At 39.2% G+C, this 24,469-nt stretch overlaps 1 protein-coding gene across 3 annotated transcripts in view; it reads right to left on the bottom strand.

Annotated features, from left to right (window-relative positions):
- MAP3K5 (mitogen-activated protein kinase kinase kinase 5) overlaps nucleotides 1–24,469 on the bottom strand; it is a 690,524-nt gene that overhangs the window by 5,159 nt on the left and 660,896 nt on the right. For 2 of the 3 annotated variants that reach the window (XM_053710886.1, XM_053710887.1), the window contains exons 26-29: nucleotides 12,771–13,011; nucleotides 12,234–12,346; nucleotides 11,506–11,618; nucleotides 3,586–3,662 (exon numbers count right to left, since the gene is read on the bottom strand). In XM_053710886.1, the coding sequence (XP_053566861.1) occupies nucleotides 3,586–3,662; nucleotides 11,506–11,618; nucleotides 12,234–12,346; nucleotides 12,771–13,011 (544 nt within the window). Of the gene's footprint in view, nucleotides 1–3,581; nucleotides 3,663–11,505; nucleotides 11,619–12,233; nucleotides 12,347–12,770; nucleotides 13,012–24,469 lie in introns of those variants that run through there. The other variant, XM_053710888.1, reaches the window with a different exon arrangement.

Below are 24,469 nucleotides of genomic sequence, written 5' to 3'. Positions count from 1 at the left end.
ATAACTAAAGCTTGTTTAGATGAATGGGTATAAATAAAGCATGTTTAGATGAACGGGTATAACTAAAGCTTGTTTAGATGAATGGGTATAACTAAAGCTTTTTTTTAGATGAATGTGTATAACTAAAGCATGTTTAGATGAATGTGTATAAATAAAGCTTGTTTAGCTGAACGGGTATAAATAAAACATGTTTAGATGAACGGGTATAAATAAAGCATGTTTAGATGAACGGGTATAACTAAAGCTTGTTTAGATGAATGTGTATAAATAAAGCTTGTTTAGATGAACGGGTATAATTAAAGCTGTGACAGACCCTTCTGTCAGGACTGAAGGAGTTAATTGTGTTTAGCTAAGAATCTAATTTCTAAAGACAGGTTTTCTGGCCTCAGCTATTGTGTGCTATAATTACATTTAAGTAATAAACAGGCCATTGTTTAATCACCCTCAGAGAGCAGACGCTAGGTGATAAGACAAGCCAAATGTGTTTAAGTTGTTATCTGCCTAAGTAAAGTATTTAAGTAATGTAATTCTACTGTTTCATAAAAGGGCGTCTTCCCCTTTTTATCTAAATGTACAAGAGTCTTTCAACCCCCCCATCTGGGGTCAAACCTGTATAAATACTAGGCATCTAGCCTTTAATAAATGTCATTCTGTTTTAAACCTGAAACTGGCTGGGTTGTGAATTGCTGATTCCCTATGCAGGACATTGTTCATCTGGTATTAACCCTTGGTACACTGTTGGTACCGTAACAATTGGTGGCAAGCGACGGAATGAACCTTATCGCCCAGAAGAGCAACTACACAAGCCAGTAACCTCAGGAAGAGGGGGATTATTACAATACTGACTAAGATGGAAAAGAGAAAAGTAAATTTTGCAGCTTTTAAAAACTTCCTGGAAACAGAAGGAGAGATTGATGGGTACCTTGCGGATTTTGAGAGGCAATGTGCACTACACAAGGTACCCGTAGAGGACTGGGTCACGATATTATCTGGAAAATTATCCGGCCGGGCCAGAGAGGCTTTTCGGGCCATTCCAGATGAGGAAGTCAGGGATTATAATACTGTAAAAGAGGCTCTGCTCTCCAGGTATGCAGTTACACCGGAGGCATACCGGAGGCGGTTCAGAGAAACTGTTAAATTAGCTGGAGATTCCTACCTTGAGTGGGCATGTAAGGTGCACCGCACAGCAGCTCACTGGATAGCGGGGTGCCAAGCCATATCTGGGGAAGAGGTGCTGCAGCTATTCCTGTTGGAACATTGCTTCGACAAGTTACCCGCAGGAGTTCGAGAGTGGGTTCGGGACCGTAAACCCTCCACCCTGCAGGAAGCGGCTCGCTTGGCAGATGAGTATACGGATGCCCGCAAACTGGACACTGCTACCACTAAGCCCCCTGCTAGAGTGGAGTACAGACCCCCAGTCACCCCAGCAGCTGCCAGTTACTAAACCCCGGCGCACCGCTATACCACACGGCCTCCGGCCACGAACTACCCTCAGAGAGCCCGGTTCAATTCGCGGTGCTACTCACAACCTATTCGGTGCTTTAGATGTAAGCAACTAGGGCACAAAAGACCAGAGTGTCCCCTAAACGCAGCGAAGCAAGCGCAGTCCTGGAGAAGACACGCCGGCGGAATCCCACGTAATCCTCAGCCTGCGGCCCGCTACGTAGAGGCGCAAGAATGCTGGAGCATCCTACATGAGGCAGACCTTGTGCAAGCTGCCCACCGGAATAACCGGCAACTGGTTAAAGTGAATGGGAAGAAGGTCAGTGGTCTACGGGATACTGGTGCTACCATGACCTTGCTTCAAAAGAACTTGGTGTCTGAGAAACAGTACACTGGAGACACTGTGGCTGTGAGGGTAGCAGGGGGCGATGTGTTCAGCCTACCTGTTGCCAGGGTACATTTGGATTGGGGAGTGGGCGCTAGACCTGTGAATGTGGGGGTCAAGAAGGACTTACCTGCTGATGTTCTTCTTGGAAATGACTTGGCCCCCCTTGTTTCTGCCTACGCTCCTATGGGTCCCGCTGATGTTAACTCTGTGACTACCCGTGCCCAGATCCGTGCAGCAGAGACTGACCCCCCTGCTGCTAAGCCCCAGGACGCTGAGCTCAGTAAATCTCTATCCGCTATTGATACATGGAAGCCCCGTTACAATGCGCTGATGAAGGAGAAGAGGAGCGCAGAGGAAAAAGCATGTTTAGAACGTGAATCTCTGCTAGACAAGCTGCACCGACAGACTGCAGAAAACACCAGCTTGAGAGTGGGACATGAAACATTAAAGACAAACTTAGCGACACTTGAGGAGAAGCTGACGCTGGCTCATAGTGAGGTGCAGCAACTCAAGGGCACCCTATGTCAGTATGAAGGGATTGTGGATACCTATAAAGAGCAGGTACAGAAAACTCGTAAAGAAGCGGATGGGCACTGAGGAAGTTGAACCCTTCTTTGTATGGACAGGAATTCTCTCTCATAACGGGAATACAGATGGATTGTCCTGGCAAACTGACATGCCTACCACCTCCTAGTCCGGTCATCCCCAGGTTGACCCGCCAAAGGGTCAAGCCGGGTCTGCCGGAGTGTTCCACAAGGGGGGAGATATGTGACAGACCCTTCTGTCAGGACTGAAGGAGTTAATTGTGTTTAGCTAAGAATCTAATTTCTAAAGACAGGTTTTCTGGCCTCAGCTATTGTGTGCTATAATTACATTTAAGTAATAAACAGGCCATTGTTTAATCACCCTCAGAGAGCAGACGCTAGGTGATAAGACAAGCCAAATGTGTTTAAGTTGTTATCTGCCTAAGTAAAGTATTTAAGTAATGTAATTCTACTGTTTCATAAAAGGGCGTCTTCCCCTTTTTATCTAAATGTACAAGAGTCTTTCAACCCCCCCATCTGGGGTCAAACCTGTATAAATACTAGGCATCTAGCCTTTAATAAATGTCATTCTGTTTTAAACCTGAAACTGGCTGGGTTGTGAATTGCTGATTCCCTATGCAGGACATTGTTCATCTGGTATTAACCCTTGGTACACTGTTGGTACCGTAACAAAAGCCTGTTTAGATGAATGTGTATAACTAAAGCTTGTTTAGATGAACGGGTATAACTAAAGCTTGTTTAGATGAACGGGTATAACTAAAGCTTGTTTAGATGAATGGGTATAACTAAAGCTTGTTTAGATGAATGGGTATAACTAAAGCTTGTTTAGATGAATGGGTATAATTAAAGCTTGTTTAGATGAATGGGTATAACTAAAGCTTGTTTAAAGAGACAGCAAAGCTAACAACGTTTAATTTTTACTTTCCTGTCCCTTTTAACTGAAGAGGAAATGAGATAATAGAGATATAAGTATGAAACATGTAAAAATTAGATGTGAGTTAAAAATTGGACAAAGTATAACACAGTATTTTATTATGGGATTAATATGGGAAACATTGCAACCTGTTTTGCAGGATGCAGAAAAAAAAAAGAAATATAATTTTACTATTAATGCCATAATTTAAATGAAAACCATCAGAGCATTGAATAAAGTCCTCTAACAGTGTGTTAGTCGGTAATTGAAGAAAAAAATCTAAACATAGTTATTACCTTATTCTCAGACATTTTAAATCCTCTCTTGTAACATGAAGCAAAATGTCCTCAAGTCGATAATCTTCTGCTAAAAACTAACAAAAAACACAAATAAAATTGTTAAAAGTCAAATTGCCTTGTTAAATGAAATAAGGTCAGAACACTGTGTGGAATTTTCACATTTAAGATATATTCAATACATTAGAAAACCTGGTTATCAAATGGTTTTAAATGGCTTCACATGATATAAAAGCTACAAAGCCTGTCAGTGGTATAACAATCCATCACAAAACAACTTTTTGCATATTTTTTTGGAGTTTTCTATTTCAAGATCCTTGACAACTCAATAAGCAATGTTGGCATTTTTTTTGCATATCATGGGGCCGAATTATCAAGCTCCGAATGGATCTTGATGCCCCTTTTTTCCGGCGAGCCTTCAACAGAAGTTATGAAGCAGTGGTCTAAAGATCGCTGCTCTATAACTTGTCCACCTGTTCTGAGGCGGCGGGCAGAAATCAACCCGATTGAATACGATTGGGCTGATTGACACCCCCTGCTAGCGGCCGATTGGCCGCGAATCTGCAGGGGGCGGTATTGCACAAGCAGTTCTGGTAAACTGCTTGTGCAATGATAAATGCAGACAGTGTATGCTGTCTGCATTTTTTGATGTGCAGCAGTCATGATATGCTACATCGTATCATGTCCGCTCGCACTTTGATAAATATGCCCCCATGTCTTGACATATTGAATGTTCATTTTAGGATAATGTTGTCATGCATCTTCAGTTCCCATTTAAACAATAACAAACTGTTCCTGCACTTTTCTTTTTCTTGAATGATGTATCCTTGCATGCTTAAAGGGTCATTGAGCAATGAGATTTTAATATAAAGGCCTAGATTATAAGTGGAGCACAAACATTAGTGCTATTATGTATTAACATCACTCAAGCACAATTAATAGCGACAGTCTAGTGGAGACTAACATCTGCATGTTGGATAACGCAGGTGTGATTAATCCCTCACATAACAGACTTCTATGAGGGCATTCAGTTCTTAATTTAGTTCTGTACTAAACTATTTAAATGAAACTTGAGCATAAAGCACTTCAAACACACACACACATATACATAAAGATAGGTCTTCAGCAGTTTAGTTTGTAATGGCCAAACACACATTTAAATACCCTTATTTTGGCGCCCTCATCCCCAGCAATTGGAGAGACGCTCCCTCTAGTGGCCAAATGCATTCCTCACTGTGGCTTACCGTAAACGACAGTGAGGAATGCATACCTTTTTTGGACACTTTGGTTCTTAAGAAAGGCCATCACTTGGAATTCGACCTATACACAAAAGATACTGATAAAAATAGTCTTTTAAAATATAACAGCTTTCACCCTAGGTCACTAGTTAATTCATTGCCCAGAAGCCAGTTTTTAGAGTTAAAAGAATAGTGGATAATAAGGACAGACAAAATGAGAGATTTAGGGAAATGACTAAGAAATTCACTGATAGGGGTTACCCAACAAAACTCTTAAATAATACCATTGAAACATTAGATGAAACTAAAAACAAAAGATCCAGAGAGGAAGATAATAGGTTAGTTTTTGTAAGCCAATATAGCCCCCTTAGTGATAAAATATCAAACCTCATCAGAAAAAACTGGCATGTGCTTAAAGAATGCAACATGGACATTAAACAGTTTCAGGAACCACCCCTCATGGCCCATAAGAGGGTAAAAAGCTTGAGGGATCATTTAATTCACACAGATATAGGGGTTGGCAAACAATACAAACAACTATTATTAGGGAAGAGAAACATGGGTACTTTCCCATGTCTTAACTGTATGAGCTGTAATTCAGTCATTAGAGGGGCTAATTTCCATCACCCTCGTAGTGGTAGAAGATTTGAGATTAAGGGTCACTACACATGTGAGACTACTCACGTAGTCTATTTTATTAAATGCTCTATGGTATATATAGGGGAAACAACACGCAAAGTAAGGGACCACATGAGCCAGCACAGGTCCAATATTAGGTGCAAAAATCTCAGGCTAGAAAAAGGGCACAATATCAGCCAACTGAGATGGCAAATAATAGATCACATTCCCCAGAATAGGATGGGTATGAATAGGGAGCGTCTCCTAAAACAGAAGGAAATGTGGTGGGTGCATAAAATGGAAACTCTTACCCCAAAAGGGCTCAATATGACTTGTCTTGTTTCTTTTAATTGTATCAGTAGGTATCTATATGTTCTCTTTTCCACATTAAAAAAAGGTTTGATTATTCCACTAGCTACATCTGATCAACTTTTATGGTTTCTACATGTTTTATATGTTTAATTTAATATGTAGGTTTTTAAACTATTTTTGCTATAGTTAAATATGTAGATATTGCTTAATATAATGAATATGTATGTTTACATTTGGCCACTAGAGGGAGCGTCTCTCCAATTGCTGGGGATGAGTGCGCCAAAATAAGGGTATTTAAATGTGTGTTTGGCCATTACAATCAAGCATGAGTAAGGGGCTGTGACCCCGAAACGTCGCTATTCCTAAGTGTCAATAAACTTTTGTTAAAGTGCTGAAGACCTATCTTTGTGTTTATACGTTCTCCTGGACTTGGCAGCGTCCAGTGGTCATTCGTGCACTCATCCTGGAGTGTGTGCTGTTCCTACTTGAATCTTTTGTTGACACATATACATAAATACACATACATATACACCTTTGACCCCTTCCTAGTCCTGCCCTTTGTCATATGCCATATCCCTTTATTTCTTCTTTTTTTTAAGTTAATAAATCTTTGTTTTATAAGTATTAAGTCTAAATTTAACTTATGTTATTCAAACTGGAACACGAGAATCATTTACTCTCAAAAAGCGCAAATTTTACAGAGCTATTTTGGATTGCACAACTTACCACTTGTAATATAAGGACAATGAGTGTGTCAATAGCATTCCTTGTTTTATCCATTAGAAGTATAGGCCACACTAAAAAAAGTTTTGGACCATCTACTTGTAATACCAGCGTGTGGGTTATTCTTTGAAGAAGGCTGAGTGCACGATAACATACCCTATGCTTTTAGTTGTGTATCTTTATGTTAAACCAATCTATTCTGTGTAGTTCCAGAACTTTAGATTTGTTGATGTCATGTCATTTAATTTGATAATAAAGCTTTTTGACATAACCCCCCCCCCCCAAAAAAAAAACACACTATACCCTATGTTTTTAGTTGCGCTTTACATGTAACCTAGCCTAAAATATTTAATTTTATATAGTAAAAAAACCTTTGCAATATATTTTCATTATTTCCTTTGTCACCCTTATCAGTAATTTAAATCTGAAAACTATGGGCTTTCTAATTTCCCTGAGTTTCTATAAAGTAATATGTGCCAGTTAGTAACAGTTATAAATGAGCTGATAAAGTAACTATGTCCCTTCGAGTTTAGATATAAAAAAAACCTAGACTTTAACATGGCAGTGCCCATTTCTTTATAGAAACTAATACATTACACTTGTACCGTAAATATTCAAACTATAATTTTAAAAATACATTTACTATTCTAAGGACAATCTTTGCTCTGAATATTTAATTCTATCTAGCATTTATTTAGGGCCAGATTACGAGTGGAGCGCAAAATTTACGCTCCACTCAGTAATAACAGTGCACACAAATGTGCACTGGTATTACAAGATGAGTGTAATGAATACGTAACCTTGCGTTCGGATGGCAGGGAAGCTTAGTGCTCATGAGAGCTCTCTTTCATAGGCTCCAGAGGGAGCCTCGTTCTCATGCCGTGAAATAAGGCATGAGAACCTAGTGCAGCGAAGGGGGTAAGTCGCACATCGATGGGCAGCAGATTTTAAATATATATGTACACATAAATATATATGTAAATAAGCATATACATATATATTTACAGGGAACACACGGTTCCCATCAACCACAATTTAAAGACACCCACCAACTTTAACCCCTCAACTTTGTTGAGTTCTTTTTAATAATAATAATAAAAAAGCTACATTTTATACTTTATTTTGGCGGCCACTTGTAATGGCTGGTTATTTATTGCGTGCGAATACGGGCGAATTTGCCTGTTTACGGGTGCACGATAAATTAGTGCTCCACTTGTAATCTAGTCCTTAGTGTTTAAAAGGACAGTCAAGTCCAAACAAAACTTTCATTATTCAAATAGGGCATGTAATTTTAAACAACTTTCCAATTTACTTTTATCACCAATTTTGTTTTGTACTCTTAGTTGAAAGCTAAACCTAGGAGGGGCATATGCTATTTTCTTAGACCATGAAGGCCGCCTCTAATCTGAGAGTATTTCACCCCTAGAGGGCATTAGTTCATGTGTTTCATATAGATAAATAAGGGGGCAGTTTGCAGAGGCTTAGATATAAGGTAATTATAGAGGTAAAACGTATTATTATAACTGTGTTGGTTATGCAAAACTAGGGAATGGATAATAAAGGGATTATCTATCTTTTTAAACAACACAAATTCTGGTGTTGACTGTCCCTTTAATAGCCCTTTACGTCACATTAAAACAAACACTTCCTGATTTCAAATTAAATTATAAAAAGACGGGGGGCGTGTCCTAACAGCGATCCTAGATGGTCGCACTATCCAAGAGCTCTGACCGAATAGCTGAAAATCCGCCGATTTTAGGCACCTTTGCACAGCCAAAACCGGGGAAAAATACCTTATTATTCACTGACCCCTCTGGGTGCTTATCACTGACTTTTGCGCTGTAAATTTGACGTCAGTTCTCTGGATCGGACATTAAGGGCCTGGAGCGGAGGCTCACTAAAGGCGGCGCTTCCCCCTCGGTATATCCGAGGTATTTGCTCCTAACTGGGAGATAGAACTCATTTATTGAGGTGAGAAGGGCGAATAGGTCTGCAACGAACTGCCTGCCCCAGAGATCACTCCGAAGATGGTGGAAATGGAACACTTGGCGGGAGAAGATTGTTTTCAGCAGGCAGATGTCAGATGGGAGAGAATAGAAAAGTTGCTCAACAAGATGGCGGATAACGCACCATACGATCGCCTACTGCACCTCCTGCACCATAGAGAGAAGGCAGTGGGGAACTCAGTGGAACTTACCAGCTCGAGGTATCCCATAGACACTGAACCTCTTTTGGGCCCTCTGCAACCGGCAAAGCAACTGAAAAAGAAGGTTCCAACAAAATACGCTACACAAGCGCCTACAATACAATCAAGAAAGAACCCGACACTCGTGAAGCAACATGTCAGCTGTATCGCATACCGGAGAGATCAACAAACACCCATACTTGATTCCCCTCTGTCGCACCGGAACATTCAAGAGACTGTCAAGGCTCTAACTCAGGAAATTACTCAGAAGCCATCGGATCTAGAGCCAGCGGGATTCCCCCTGAAAAACACACTCCACTGGTCTCTACTATTATCCGACTCTCAGCCGGAGCACACGGAAAGGTCTCCCTGCTTTCTGCTACGCCCCACATGTAAGAGGCAACAAAAACAAACATTTGGAGAGACTAAAATCTACCTTCCCGGTGATGCCTGTATTTCATATGCGGAGAAGGGATAGCTTTGATCGCTTCATTAACAGGACTGAGCTGTGCTGGTATTCTCTGTAAGAGACGCTTCACTTGTTAAGGTTCATCATTTGATATACAAACTGTTACTTCTTTCTAGTTGACTGTTTATTTGTTGATTAGTCAGAGCGGGTGATTTCTCTAAGGGGTGAGATGGATTTGTAGGGATTCATCATAAGTAGCAACATTCCACTGTATTAATACCTAAAACCTGACAGTCAAAGTGTCGAATTATTATGTCTGGCACCACTACCTGTATTCTTTATGTTTATATTTAAGGGTGATCTCTCCTAAGAGGACAGGGGATTATTACTATCTCTATAGCATTGCTATTCATGAGCCTGAGCATTAGAATGATCACCTCTGTGAGATCTTTTGTAGAAACTAGCTCACTACTAACCAATCCCCTGACACGATGCCCAGAGGCATTACATAATTATCATTAGCCAAACCATGATAAACACATATGCATATTCTCATCCATACAAATAATAATTTATATTTCACACAAGATATCACCCGATATACGCCTAGAGGATCTCTTTATTTAGGTCAATCTTGCTGAGATAGATACCAATATGAAGGTTACATATCACTACATGCATGTTGCCTGGCTGCGTTTGGGGAACATAACCCACTTGTTCTGATGGACCTGGAATGCCCGATCACCAGTTATACCCCTGATTAGTAACCCAGTTAGGACCTCCCCCTTAGTTATACCTTTAGTTACCCTTCCTTCCCTTTTTTTTTTTTTTTTTTGTCCTTTCCCTATTAAACCTTGATTGTATGTTTACATGTGCCCAATATTTTATCCAAGAGAACTATTTCAAGGCCCATGAGAGGTCTAATCATCTACAGAATTTGGGTCCTATAAGAAATACACTGATGTGTAGAGAGCACTTTAATGTGTTATAATTATACTACATGGTATATAACTTATGATTTAATATTGTTAGCACAACGTATTGCCATGTTGAAACATAACTCTGTACCACTCTTCTTGCATGCTGTGTTCTTTCTTTTTATGAAGTGTATGCCTAATTATTCTAAATAAAGCCTTTTTGAAACTCCAAAAAAAAAAAAAAAAAAAAATTATAAAAAGACATATTAAAGCAAACATATAGGGCAAGTTGAGCGCAAAAAAGCACTGGTGTTAGTCAGTTGAGTGCAAATATAGCTTTTGCGTAAGTGTGCGCTGGTATTACAAGTGAGGTAAGCATTGCGCTCACCAGAGTGTGCTTCCATAGGCTCCAAAAGGAGTCTCATTTTCCTGCCGTGAGACGATGGGAAGCAGATTACAAATATATAAATGTATATAACTATTCACATATATATTTATGTGTTTATATATGTATATACACATATTAACACATAAATATATATGTATATAAGCATATACATATATATTTACAGGGAACACACAGTCCCCATAGACCGCAATGTAAAGGAACCCCACATCTGACAACTTTTAAACCCTTATAACTGTTTTTTATTTTCAAAAACAAAAAACTCACTTTATTTTGGGGGACATTTAGAAAATTAACCAGAGATCTGCGGTAGCAATAACCAGCCACTTGTAATGACTGGTTATTTATTGTGCGCCCATAAACGGGCTAATTTGCCCATTTGCGGGCATGCAATAAATTAGCGCTATACTTGTAATCTAGCCCATATTTGGCTTTTGTTTTTAATCTACAAAGTTATAGACAATAAAAATATATATTAGCACAATGAGAACAGAGCACTTAAAAATAATAATGGAACAAATACTAACTGATCAGTAAACTATTTAAAAGAACCAGTTGCATGTATAAATAAAAGCTAAAGTTGAAACCACACATTTTCCAGCTGCTAATTACTAACCAAACTTACTACACTATACAATACAAGACATTTGATTGGCCAGGGCTCTTCTCTTTCTTTTGAATATTCAGCGCAAACGTGCATTTAGGGGCCGAATTATCAAGCTCTGAATGGAGCTTGATGCCCCTGATGCCTCCGAATGGAGACCGCTGCTCCATAACTTGCCCGCCTGCTCTGAGGCTGCGGACAACAATCCGCCCGATCCTATACGATCAGGCTGATTGACACCCCCAGCTAGGATCTGCAGAGGGCGGCATTGCACAAGCAGTTCACAAGAACTGCTTGTGCAATGATAAATGCCGACAGAGTCATTTATCAAGTCCGCTCGCACTTTCATAAATCAGCTCCAGAGTCTGTAGAGTATTTTGCATTTGTGACAGCAGATGCAACTTATAAACTAATGTCCACCATTATTAAGAATAAACAGTCATTCAACTAACATTTGTTCTAAACATATTCAGCCATATTTATAAACTGTATTTTTATTTTCTAATACCTTGTTTATAGTATCTTCATCTGCTTTATGCTCTCTCAACCAATAAATAAGTTCTACATCTTCATTGCCTGTGTTAGACGACTGCGAGTGAGAGACACAAATGCCTGGTATATCTGAACAAGAAAATGACACATACGTCATAAGGATGGCAAACAAATATAACAATAATTAATTTTTTAAAGAAATTAGTGTGATTTAATCTTATTAAATCACAAACATTTTTTTCTCAGATTAGCTAAACATGAGGGTACTCAGGTAGTAAACTTTGTATATTTCATTGATGGACACTGCTTATAAATTAATCACATGGTAGCATATCGGTACAACCAGCATCGTTTTCACATCCTAATTGACTAGGGGTAGTAGAAAAATGTGGGAAAGGAGAAGAAGCTTTGTAGAAAGCAGGGAACAAATACTAATAAGCAAACACAAAATCAGCAGTTCTTACAAGCTGATGAATAGTTAGACTATTGATAGAATACTTAGAAGAGCTACAGTATTTTAAATAAAGTTTCAAACAGAACTGCACAGCATCATTATTTACTATTGCAATGTCTTTCTACATGCATACAAATTAAATAATAATCTTTGACATTTAATGATTATTTTTTATTGCCAAAGGACAAAAAAATTGTATCATTAAATGGCTGATAATAAAAAATAAAAATATTTTTGCCTTTCACCATGTAAATGGTTTCTCCTGTATTAAGTCATTTTCTTTTGCTCACCTATGGGCTTGGATTTTTGTTGAACTCTTTTGATTTCATTATCCTTCTCTTCTATAGCTTGTCTTAAAAGACTATGGAATTCTTTCTCCTTATTTAGCAGTTCTTCAAGGAGTCTAGAAAAAAGAAATCGGATAAGCTTTATTTACAAAAATGCAAAGCTTCACGTTTTTTTTTTTTAAAATCACTCATGCCTTTTATTTTTTTTACAAAGAGTAAATATAATTGCTGTTTGGTTTACAGCCTTGTCATGTCCGTGGGCGTTTACAATGTTTCAGGTTGGGGCAATATAATAACATAACCCACACATAATAATATCAGTGGCAACAAGTTCAGCAGAAGAATGACTCAAGTGGATGATTATGCTTGTATATAAAGAGCAACATTCAGTGGTGGGGGACATGCTTTTTAATTAAGGTCTGTGGGTCCAGTGTTCAGAACAATGGTACAATAGATATACCACCTTCCTTTTACATGTAGGTTCCCACACAGCACTTTAAAACATATAAGTATAACTAAAGATCTAAGGAATCGTGGTACCTGTTTGATTCTAATCTCAGTCTTCCAAGTTCCATATTAAGGGACCTCTGCACAGTCTGAGAATCATGGGACATAGTTGAGCTAAGAGTGCTCACGCCTGAGGTTTGCACTGTGTCCTCATTCACTGCACTTGGCCTTTGAATGGTTTGTTCCGTGGTCTGGTCATTGTGGTCTTCCACTTCTATGTCATCTTGATCAGCTGGGTCACTCTCAGATGTGATACTAAAATGTGGCCTTAGTTCTATAAAAGACAAAATAAATATATGTAGTAGTTTAATCCTAATAAAGTAGAAGTAAAACAGCAGAAAAGCAGTTTTACTTTTCATGTAGTGACTATAGGCTCAATCTTATTATAAGTGATAAGCGACACAGTTTCAATGACACTGAACCCAAAAAATTTCTTTTGTAATTCAGATAGAGTGTGCAATTTTCAGCAACTTTCTAATTTACTCCTATTATCAATTTTTCTTCGTTCTCTTGCTATCTTTATTTGAAAAAAGAAGGCATCTAAGCTTTTTTTGGGTTCAGAACTCCGGACAGCACTTTTTTATTGGTGGATGAATTTATCCACCAATCAGCAAGGACAACCCAGGTTGTTCACCAAAAATGGGCCGGCATCTAAACTTACATTCTTGCATTTCAAATAAAGATACCAAGAGAATGAAGAAAATTTGATAATAGGAGTAAATTAGAAAGTTGCTTAAAATGTCATGCTCTTTCTGAATCACAAAAGAATTTTTTTGGGTACAGTGTCCGTTTAAGTTTATCATATTCATTTTGTCCTTAAATTAGGATATATGTTAGTCAATAGGTATAGTGAGATCTATTGTTGCTGGAGGACAACCATTTTAATTATGTTAAACATCATGTGCATATATTAACATCTGGTGTTACCTATAACATAAATACATGTGTTTATATGGGAAAAATATTTTTATAATGATGATGAAAGATTCCAACTTATGGAATTTTGAGGACTACTGAAACAACCGCCTTTTTTTCTAGACTAATATATGGTTTCCCAACCTACTATATTCACAAGGGTGTTAAAGTTACACACCTGGAGGAGCATTTTAAATGCTGCTCCAGATGAAGTTCAGGCCAGTGATTGGTGCATGTTTGCCTGCTTCTCATTTGGGCCCCGATATTCAAAGGAAAGTCAGATCCAAGAGAAATGCTCATTTCAGTATCGTCTGTCTTGTCAAGCGTCTGCTGTGTGAAATGTTATAATAAAAAAAGTGGCCTTTGCTATCTAGACAAGTGGTGGCGTGACTTCCATAGGAAGCAATAGGGATCACTGCCTGTTCAACAATCCTTCCATATTGCTATTGAATGCGGATCTGGCAGTATGGAGGGAGCATGTGTTCAAAACATGTTTACACAACATAAAAGTTCAAATAATAGATATGCACAGTATATTCAGTAGATTTCTTACAATTGCTAATCTAACCACTGAAAGGTTGGCGAGACAGGAATGGGTGTGAAGGTGCTCCTAAGCTGGTGGATATTCTTTATAACATTAGATTTTCCCCATTTAAATACAGGTTACTCACAGGGAACACCTAGATATGCACTATGTATGCAATCACCATTGTCAATAAAGAACTATACAAACAAACAAACAAACAAAAAAAAACGTAACAAAACTTATAGGAGCTTGGGTTTGTCTTTATTTTGTACATGTGTATGTAGTGTGTCATATGTATTATAATGTAAAATAATATACTATGGGCCAGATTACATGTGGAACGCTAATTAACGCTCCCGCTCATATTACGAATTGAAAGTAAAAAGTTATTGCACTCGCGCTAACCCGAAGCACGCAAAAAGCCGAACTTCCAATATTGTGCACGATAACCTATTCCCCCATAGAAGTCAATGGAGAAAAAAAGTGGAAAAATAACTACTCTTATGCAAAACCGATTACATATTCTCTTGTGCGCTAACTCAACATGAAAAACAGAATTTATGCTTACCTGATAAATTACTTTCTCCAACGGTGTGTCCGGTCCACGGCGTCATCCTTACTTGTGGGATATTCTCCTCCCCAACAGGAAATGGCAAAGAGCCCAGCAAAGCTGGCCATATAGTCCCTCCCAGGCTCCGCCTACCCCAGTCATTCGACCGACGGACAGGAGGAAATATATATAGGAGAAACCATATGGTAACGTGGTGACTGTAGTTAGAGAAAATAATTCCTCAGACCTGATTAAAAAACCAGGGCGGGCCGTGGACCGGACACACCGTTGGAGAAAGTAATTTATCAGGTAAGCATAAATTCTGTTTTCTCCAACATAGGTGTGTCCGGTCCACGGCGTCATCCTTACTTGTGGGAACCAATACCAAAGCTTTAGGACACGGATGAAGGGAGGGAGCAAATCAGGTCACCTAAACGGAAGGCACCACGGCTTGCAAAACCTTTCTCCCAAAAATAGCCTCCGAAGAAGCAAAAGTATAAAATTTGTAAAATTTGGCAAAAGAGTGCAGTGAAGACCAAGTCGCTGCCTTACATATCTGGTCAACAGGAGCCTCGTTCTTGAAGGCCCATGTGGAAGCCACAGCCCTAGTGGAGTGAGCTGTGATACTTTCAGGAGGCTGCCGTCCGGCAGTCTCAAAAGCCAATCTGATAATGCTTTTAAGCCAAAAGGAAAAGAGAGGTAGAAGTTGCTTTTTTACCTCTCCTTTTACCAGAATAAACAACAAACAAGGAAGATGTTTGTCTGAAATCTTTTGTAGCCTCTAAATAGAATTTTAGAGCACGGACTACGTCCAAATTGTGTAACAAACGTTCCTTCTTTGAAACTGGTTAATATTTTTGTTGGAAACAACCTTCGGAAAAAAACCAGGCTCAGTACGCAAAACCACCTTATCTGCATGGACCAGATAGGGCGGAGAACACTGCAGGGCAGATAACTCAGAAACTCTTCTAGCAGAAGAAATTGCAACCAAAAACAAAACTTTCCACGATAATAACTTAATATCTACGGAATGTAAGGGTTCAAACGGAACCCCTTGAAAAACTGAAAGAACTAGATTAAGACTCCAGGGAGGAGTCAAAGGTCTGTAAACAGGCTTGATTCTAACCAGAGCCTGAACAAACGCTTAAACGTCTGGCACAGCTGCCAGCCTTTTGTGAAGTAAAACAGATAAAGCAGAGATCTGTCCCTTCAGAGAACTTGCAGAAAATCCTTTCTCCAAACCTTCTTGTAGAAAGGAAAGAATCTTAGGAATTTTTATCTTGTTCCATGGGAATCCTTTAGATTCACACCAACAGATATATATTTTCCATATTTTATGGTAAATTTTTCTAGTTACAGGCTTTCTAGCCTGAATAAGAGTATCTATTACAGAATCTGAAAACCCACGCTTTGAAAGAATCAAGCGTTCAATCTCCAAGCAGTCAGTTGGAGGGAAACCAGATTCGGATGTTCGAATGGACCTTGAACAAGAAGGTCCTGTCTCAAAGGTAGCTTCCATGGTGGAGCCGATGACATATTCACCAGGTCTGCATACCAAGTCCTGCGTGGCCACGCAGGAACCATCAAGATCACCGAAGCCCTCTCCTGATTGATCCTGGCTACCAGCCTGGGAATGAGAGGAAACGGTGGGAATACATAAGCTAGGTTGAAGATCCAAGGTGCTACTATTGTATCCACTAGAGTCGCCTTGGGATCCCTGGATTTGGACCCGTAACAAGGGACCTTGAAGTTCTGACGAGAGGCCATCAGATCCATGTCTGGAATGCCCCATAATTGAGTTATTTGGGCAAAGATTTCCGGATGGAGTTCCCACTCCCCCGGATGCTCCTCCATCACCAGGGAACTCCTTGTTCCCCCCTGATGGTTGATATATGCAACAGTCGTCAAGTTGTCTGATTGACACCTTATGAATTTGGCCTTTGCTAGTCGAGGCCAAGCCTTGAGAGCATTGAATATCGCTCTCAGTTCCAGAATGTTTATCTGGAGAAGAGAGTCTTCCCGAGACCATAGACCCTGAGCTTTCAGGGGTTCCCAGACCGCGCCCCAGCCCACCAGACTGGCGTCGGTCGTGACAATGACCCACTCTGGTCTGCGGAAGCTCATTCCCTGTGACAGGTTGTCCAGGGTCAGCCACCAACGGAGTGAATCTCTGGTCCTTTGATCTACTTGGATCGTCGGAGACAAGTCTGTATAATCCCCATTCCACTGTCTGAGCATGCACAGTTGTAATGGTCTTAGATAAATTCGTGCAAAAGGAACTATGTCCATTGCCGCAACCATCAAACCTATTACTTCCATGCACTGCACTATGGAAGGAAGAAGAACAGAATGAAGTACCTGACAAGAGCTTAGAAGTTTGATTTTCTGGCCTCTGTCAGAAAAATCTTCATTTCTAAGGAAACTATTATTGTTCCCAAGAAGGGAACTCTTGTTGACGGGGACAGAGAACTTTTTTCTATGTTCACTTTCCACCTGTGAGATCTGAGAAAGGCTAGGACAATGTCCGTATGAGCCCTTGCTTTTGACAGAGACGACACTTGAATCAGGATGTCGTCCAAGTAAGGTACTACTGCAATGCCCCTTGGTCTTAGCACCGCTAGAAGGGACCCTAGTACCTTTGTGAAAATCCTTGGAGCAGTGGCTAATCCGAATGGAAGTGCCACAAACTGGTAAAGCTTGTCCAAAAAGGCGAACCTTAGGAACCGAAGATGTTCCTTGTGGATAGGAATATGTAGGTACGCATCCTTTAAATCCACCGTGGTCATGAATTGACCTTCCTGGATGGTAGGAAGGATCGTTCGAATGGTTTCCATTTTGAACGATGAAACCCTTAGAAACTTGTTTAGAATCTTGAGATCTAAAATTGGTCTGAATGTTCCCTCTTTTTTGGGAACTATGAACAGGTCGGAGTAAAACCCCATCCCTTGTTCTCCTAATGGAACAGGATGAATAACTCCCATTCTTGACAGGTCTTCTACACAATGTAAGAATGCCTGTCTTTTTATTTGGTTCGAAGATAATTGAGACCTGTGGAACTTTCCCCTTGGGGGTAGTTCCCTGAATTCCAGGAGATAACCTTGAGAAACTATTTCTAGCGCCCAAGGATCCTGAATATCTCTTGCCCAAGCCTGAGCAAAGAGAGAAAGTCTGCCCCCCACCAGATCCGGTCCCGGATCGGGGGCCAACACTTCATGCTGTTTTGGTAGCAGTGGCAGGTTTCTTGGCCTGCTTACCCTTGTTCCAGCCTTGCATCGGTCTCCAGGCTGGCTTGGTTTAAGAAGTATTACCCTCTTACTTAGAGGGTGTAGAATTTGAGGCTGGTCCGTTTCTGCGAAAGGGACGAAAATTTGGCTTATTTTTAGCCTTAAAAGACCTATCCTGAGGAAGGGCGTGGCCCTTTCCCCCAGTGATGTCTGAAATAATCTCTTTCAAGTCAGGGCCAAACAGTGTTTTACCCTTGAAAGGGATGTTAAGCAATTTGGTCTTGGAGGACACATCCGCTGACCAAGACTTTAGCCAAAGCGCTCTGCGCGCCACGATAGCAAACCCTGAATTATTCGCCGCTAATCTAGCTAATTGCAAAGCGGCATCTAAAATAAAAGAGTTAGCCAATTTAAGTGCTTGAACTCTGTCCATAACCTCCTCATAAGAAGATTCTTTATTGAGCGACTTTTCTAGTTCTTCGAACCAGAAACACGCTGCCGTAGTGACAGGAACAATGCATGAAATTGGTTGTAGAAGGTAACCTTGCTGAACAAACATCTTTTTAAGCAAACCCTCTAACTTTTTATCCATAGGATCTTGAAAACACAACTAACTTCTATAGGAATAGTAGTGCGTTTGTTTAGAGTAGAAACCGCCCCCTCGACCTTGGGGACTGTCTGCCATAAGTCCTTTCTGGGGTCGACTATAGGAAATAATTTCTTAAATATAGGGGGAGGAACAAAAGGTATGCCCGGCCTTTCCCACTCCTTATTTACTATGTCCGCCACCCGCTTGGGTATAGGAAAAGCATCAGGGGACACCGGAACCTCTATGGAGATGTTCTAATTTAAATTTAAATGTTACAACATCAGGTTCAGCTTGTTGAGAAATTTTCCCTGAATCCGAAATTTCTCCCTCAGACAAAACCTCCCTCCTGGCCCCTTCAGATTGGTGTGAGGGCATGTCAGAACAGTTATCATCAGCGCCCTCTTGCTCTTCAGTGTTTAAAACAGAGCAATCGCGCTTTCTCTGATAAGTAGGCATTTTGGATAAAATGTTTGTAATAGAATTATCCATTACAGCCGTTAATTGTTGCATGGTAATAAGTATTGGCGCACTAGATGTACTAGGGGCCTCTTGTGTGGGCAAAACTGGTGTAGACACAGAAGGGGATGATGCAGTACCATGCTTACTCCCCTCATTTGAGGAATCATCATGGGCAATATCATTATCTATGGCATTATTGTCCCTACTTTGTTTGGACACTATGACACAATTATCACATATATTTAAATGGGGTGAAACCTTTGCTTTCAGACATATAGAACATCATTATCTGATGGTTCGGACATGTTAAACAGGCTTAAACTTGTCAACAAAGCACAAAAAACGTTTTACAATAAAACCGTTACTGTCACTTTAAATTTTAAACTGAACACACTTTATTACTGAATATGTGAAAAAGTATGAAGGAATTGTTCAAAATTCACCAAAATTTCACCACAGTATCTTAAAGCCTTAAAAGTATTGCACACCAAATTTGAAAGCTTTAACCCTTAAAATAACGGAACCGGAGCCGTTTTTACATTTAACCCCTATACAGTCCCAGGTATCTGCTTTGCTGAGACCCAACCAAGCCCAGAGGGGAATACGATACCAAATGATGCCTTCTATAAGCTTTTTCAGTGGTTCTTAGCTCCTCACACATGCATCTGCATGCCTTGCTTTCCAAAAACAACTGCGCATTAGTGGCGCGAAAATGAGGCTCTGCCTATGACTAGAAAAGGCCCCCAGTGAAAAAGGTGTCCAATACAGTGCCTGCCGTTTTTTAAAAACAATCCCCAAGATTATAAGAACTATTAATAGTTATAATCTGCCAAATATGCTTAGTAAAGTAATCGTTTTAGCCCAGAAAAATGTCTACCAGTTTTTTAAGCCCTAATGAAGCCCTTTATTCTTATACTAAACTAAGAAAATGGCTTACCGGTTCCCATAGGGAAAATGACAGCTTCCAGCATTACCAAGTCTTGTTAGAAATGTGTCATACCTCAAGCAGCAAAAGTCTGCTCACTGTTTCCCCCAACTGAAGTTAATTCATCTCAACAGTCCTGTGTGGAAACAGCCATTGATTTTAGTAACGGTTGCTAAAATCATTTTCCTCTTACAAACAGAAATCTTCATCTCTTTTCTGTTTCAGAGTAAATAGTACATACCAGCACTATTTTAAAATAACAAACTCTTGATTGAAGAATAAAACTACATTTAAACACCAAAAAAACTCTTAGCCATCTCCGTGGAGATGTTGCCTGTGCAACGGCAAAGAGAATGACTGGGGTAGGCGGAGCCTGGGAGGGACTATATGGCCAGCTTTGCTGGGCTCTTTGCCATTTCCTGTTGGGGAGGAGAATATCCCACAAGTAAGGATGACGCCGTGGACCGGACACACCTATGTTGGAGAAATATGAATATTTCCATTTCCAATGTTCTTCACATACAAGAATATGTTCTACTTATTCTTAAATAAATATTTTTATATATATCTGATGGTATTTTGGTACAGTATATATCTATACCTATATATATATATATATATATATATATACACGTATATATTTATATTATATATAGGTATAGATATATAAAGATATATTTAGGAATATCTGAATATGTTCTACTTAGGACATATTCTACTACGTGCAGAACATTGGAATGTGAAATATTTGCAGTAAATACACACTAAAACAGTTAATTAAATATGAATATTGCATAAATACAATTTTACAGGTTTTCTCTAATGCACTTATATATATATGTCTCTATATATGTACATGTATATTATTGTTTATATGTGTATATATGTCTGTAAATACATAAATACACATATAGACACACACACACATATATATATATATATATATATACATACATACATATACATCTTTAGACATGTATATGTATGTATGTCTATGTTAAAGCCATTTGCCTGCCTTTTTCTTCTATAAGACCTAAGACCTCATATCTTTGAGCCCTTACAACTTTTTTGTGCAATATTTTTTTTGGATAATTTGTATTAAATGGTGATATTATGAGTGTTATTGTACTTTGTGATGTATTTTTAGTGTGTTTTGTGACACTTTTTTGTAAACCAGAGCTCTGAGGACACGCTAACCCGAAGAGCTTTAATTTCAATTGCGCTCAAGTGTTTACTTTCAACTTCTAATACAAGCGCAATTTAACCTGAAGGCAAACGATCGCTAAAACCCGATATCGCTCGCACACAAACATTTGTGTTCCTACACGTAATCTGGCCCTATCTATTTAAAGTAATTTTGAGATATAAAAATATGTTTTTAACTGTAGCTGTGCTCTTTTCATGTACAGGGCATTAATATGCCATAGAAGACAGTTGCCATGTTTTTTTTTGTTTTACCAAAGTGCATTTTTTCAGCTTTGCACTATGTGAAACGTGTTTTTAGGAATTGACAGCTTTTAAATAACAACATTTTTGCTTACCTGATAAATTACTTTCTTTCTTGACCCGATGAATCCACGTATCATCATTAATTACTGTTGGGAATATCACTCCTGGCCAGCAGGAGGAGGCAAAGAGCACCACATCAAAGCTGTTAAATATCACTTCCCACAACCCCCAGTCATTCGACCGAAGGAAAAAGAGAGAAAGGAAGTAACACAAGGTGCAAAGGTGCCTGAGGTTTATAAAACAAAAAGACTGTCTGAATAAACAGGGCAGGCCGTGGACTCATTGTGTCAAGAAATAAATACATTTATCAGGTAAGCATAAATTTTGTTTTCTTTCTAATGACACGATGAGTCCACGGATCATCATCAATTACTGTTGGGAAGAGTACACAGATGATAAGGGAGGGCAAGACAGGCACCTAAACAGAAGGCTTATAAGAAAAAGCAGAAATATTGGCACTGTGACCTAAATATGTAGGAATAAAGGATATAATAATCCCTGGTGCTAGCCCTTTAGTAATATATAAAAAAAAAGAGGAAAGGGGGAATGGGACAAGAAGGGGTTAAATAGCACTCATTCCAATTAGTACTGTAATATTGTTGAAAGGTATTCAACTATTGAGAATAAAGTAATTTACTTAAAAACGTTATTTTATTAACCACTATTAAAATTGTAATAAACATTACAACCATGAAGTAATTCTAATATATCTGTTTGGCTCCACAAAAACAAATAATGCAGCACACAGAAAAAGAAAACACAGCTCCAACTACCCCCCTGTATTCCTGGCCGGTAACTGGATACTCCAGCTTCAGGTGACAGGGATGGTCAAAAACTATGTTCCTAATCTGCTGCAACTACTAAGGTAGAGTAACGATATAATTTTAAAATCAACACATTCACACTATCACACAAACGCGTTTCGGCTGAGCATCGGCCTTTCTCAATGTGTATTAAACTGACAAGGCGAGTGCCATATTGGGAACTCCTTAAATACCCTGTGTGTATTTGCTGACAGCCAATCATATCGAGCATTCTGTTCACGCCCTTCATTGGGCGAATCAAACGCGATATGATGTCACCGGAGGTTTGTACTTGGTGCGGTTAGTAATTCGCTGAGAGTATGACATTGTCGACCAATCCGCACCTGACATTTTTCCTTGTTTATGTCTCCGTAACGCTGCTGTCTGTGATCAACACAGTTTTATGTAGGATATTCGTTTTTTGCCCAAAATCGCTTATTATACCCCAATTAGGCATGCACTTCGAAGCAAATTGTTACCTATAATCGGCACTTAAAAACAACAAGTAGGACTGTATAAATCAATGTGAGGTGCGCATCCTTTCAAAGGACTGCATCATTTTACTTGTAGTTTATGGCTAGAGTGTGTTATTATTTGGTGCTATTTAAATAATATTATTCATGAATACCAATGTTAAAATGAAGAAATGAACTGTATGGTGTACTCATTCTAAGAGATACTCCTACTATCAGCACATTGATAAATTACAACGTGATGATGGAATGTAAACAAACACATACAATAGTAATCACTTTTAACACGAAACTACAATCTAGGTGTGCGTAGAGTCCATTCCTATTGAAGTGTCATACTATATGTAAATGATAAATCATTGAGACGACTTATATGTAGTGCTTATGTTATTCCTTCTCAAAAGCGAAACTATTTATATGAATATTGACGCCCCCCCCGGGTAACAGTATGCATTTACAATATTGACTGTGGTCATCCCTGATGTAGATTATCATACATTCTAAGGATCTAATGTATGTATCAATACGGACAAAACATAATTTATTTATTTATTTATTTATAAAATATTTTACCAGGAAGGATACATTGAGATTTCTCTCGTTTTCAAGTATGTCCTGGGATCACAAAACATTGCATTGATACAATAGGGTACAATAAAATACAAAAACAATAATAAAAATACACATTATATGCAAACATTTAACATAGAGCAGGTATGAAATATTTAATCAACCATGACAGGAGCATTCTGTTTTGAGATATGTATAGAGGGATCTCTTTAAGGATTTTAGGCTTGGGGAAGTTTTTAAAGTGTGAGGGAGGTCATTCCATAATTGTGGCGCTCTGTAGGAAAAGGAGGATCGAGCTGCTTTTTTTTTTGTATTGAGGCAAGCTAAATAATGTGCTGTTATTGGATCGGAGGTTATAGGAGGTGGGAATAGCAGGGGAGAGCATTCTGCTCAGGTAGGGTGGGAGCTTCCCAGAAAGGCTCTTAAAGACAAGGCAGGAAAGATGGAGGGTGCGTCTGGATTCCAGCGACAGCCAGTTTAGTTCTTTTAGCATGTCACAATGGTGGGTCCTGTAGTTACATTGTAGCACAAAGCGGCAGAGCGAGTTATATAACGTATTTAGTTTATTAAGGTGAGTTTGCGGAGCAGGTGCATATACTATGTCCCCATAATCCAAGATAGGCATCAGCATTTGCTGTACAATCTTTTCCTTTACTGTAGGGCTGAGGCAAGATTTGTTTCTGTACAGGGCACCTAGTTTTGGATAAAGTTTAGAGGCAATTTTTTCTATGTGGAGTCCAAAAGATAGATTGGGGTCTAACAACATACCTAAGTATTTAAAAGAGTGGACTGCGGTCAGCGTGCAATTGGATTTTGTTTTGATGCAAAGATGGGAATTTTGTAATTTATGTATTTTAGGTCCCGTTCCAAAGATCATTGTGACCGTTTTGTTTTTTGGATTCAGCCAATCGATGTTAAAATCTCCAAAAACCAAAATTTCACTATTTGGGTTTTGAGTTATGGATTCACTAAGGAGCTGTGCTATGTCCGAAATGGAATGCACAGGGGAGCTTGGTGGGCGATAGATTCCTGCAACAACTATCTTCCTGTAACTACCTGATGCAGAGAGCAGTGTCAGCTGCAAATGTGGGTCTGTGAATGTTCCTTAGACTTGTTGTGAGTATACTTTAAGTCAGCTGATGCAGAGAGCAGTGTCAGCTGCAAATGTGGGTCTGTGAATGTTCCTTAG

This window comes from Bombina bombina, chromosome 4, assembly GCF_027579735.1.
Source record: "Bombina bombina isolate aBomBom1 chromosome 4, aBomBom1.pri, whole genome shotgun sequence".
Lineage (NCBI taxonomy): Eukaryota > Metazoa > Chordata > Amphibia > Anura > Bombinatoridae > Bombina > Bombina bombina.
This window is presented reverse-complemented; position numbering and strand designations above follow the sequence as displayed.